At 34.7% G+C, this 867-nt stretch overlaps 1 protein-coding gene across 1 annotated transcript; it reads left to right on the plus strand.

The window, feature by feature from the left end:
- Nucleotides 1-306, plus strand: LOC134719338 (keratin, type II cytoskeletal 60 kDa, component III-like). Its single transcript, XM_063582347.1, has one exon. It carries the CDS (start codon nt 1-3, stop codon nt 304-306), a length of 306 nt encoding a protein of 101 aa, XP_063438417.1.
- Nucleotides 307-867: the final 561 nt, after the last annotated feature.

Consider the following 867-nt stretch of genomic DNA (forward strand, 5'->3'; position numbering starts at 1 on the left):
ATGACTATGGTAGTTCTGACTGTACTATTGTTAACCATTGTTAAACATGTGTACGGACAGCAATATTTTGGAAGAAATAGAGGTTACGGAGCCTTTAGTGGATTCGAAAGGTCTGGAAGGGGTATACGCACAGGAGGAAGATTTGGTGGAGGTTCTAGGGGAAGTTTGGCTGGAAGACTTTGTGGAGTTTCAAAAGGAGGAAGTTCCGGATTTACTGGTGGTTTAACTATGGGCGGGCCAGGATTTGGAATTGGTTCATCTGGAGATAGAAAAAGTTCTAGTATAGATATGGGTGGAGGGGGTTGAGGACTAATTATAATGGGAAGAGGTATGTATTATCTATATTATTATGTATAGTTTGAGTAGTTTATGTTCAACATCAAGTATATGACAGTTGTTGTGCTTTCGTTTGATTGTTTCATATGATTATTACTGTCCGTTTTGAATTTCCCTCGAAGTTCAGTAGTATTGTTATTTTACTTTTCACCAATTAACAGTGATAGGATGATAGACACATTATACTCTAACGATTTATTTACATCACGTTATCTGAGTTGTATCTGTGATAGTTCTTGACTCAGTAACCCTATGTTTTAATGTTGATAATTTTTTGTTTACTGATAATTTCTCTCATATTCATGGAGTACATATTTTGTGGATTTGAATGGCATAATAACATTTACTGTTCTAAGTTGTGTATAATTTTTTTTCACTTTTGGGTTATTATGTCGCGGGGTTTTTGGTCCTTTATCTTCGATATTCTGAGTTTGAAATTTCTCGTTGGTATTTTCTCCAAATGTTCTACCACAGAACAATGTCACAATTGATCTTAATTTCTTTAAAATCAGACAACCCTAATATCAAGAT

This window comes from Mytilus trossulus, chromosome 5 (assembly GCF_036588685.1).
Source record: "Mytilus trossulus isolate FHL-02 chromosome 5, PNRI_Mtr1.1.1.hap1, whole genome shotgun sequence".
In the NCBI taxonomy this organism is placed as follows: domain Eukaryota; kingdom Metazoa; phylum Mollusca; class Bivalvia; order Mytilida; family Mytilidae; genus Mytilus; species Mytilus trossulus.

Bases quoted from the DNA above. Each gene is read 5' to 3' on its own strand.
- LOC134719338 (XM_063582347.1), top strand. From the start codon at position 1: ATGACTATGGTAGTTCTGACTGTACTATTGTTAACCATTGTTAAACAT.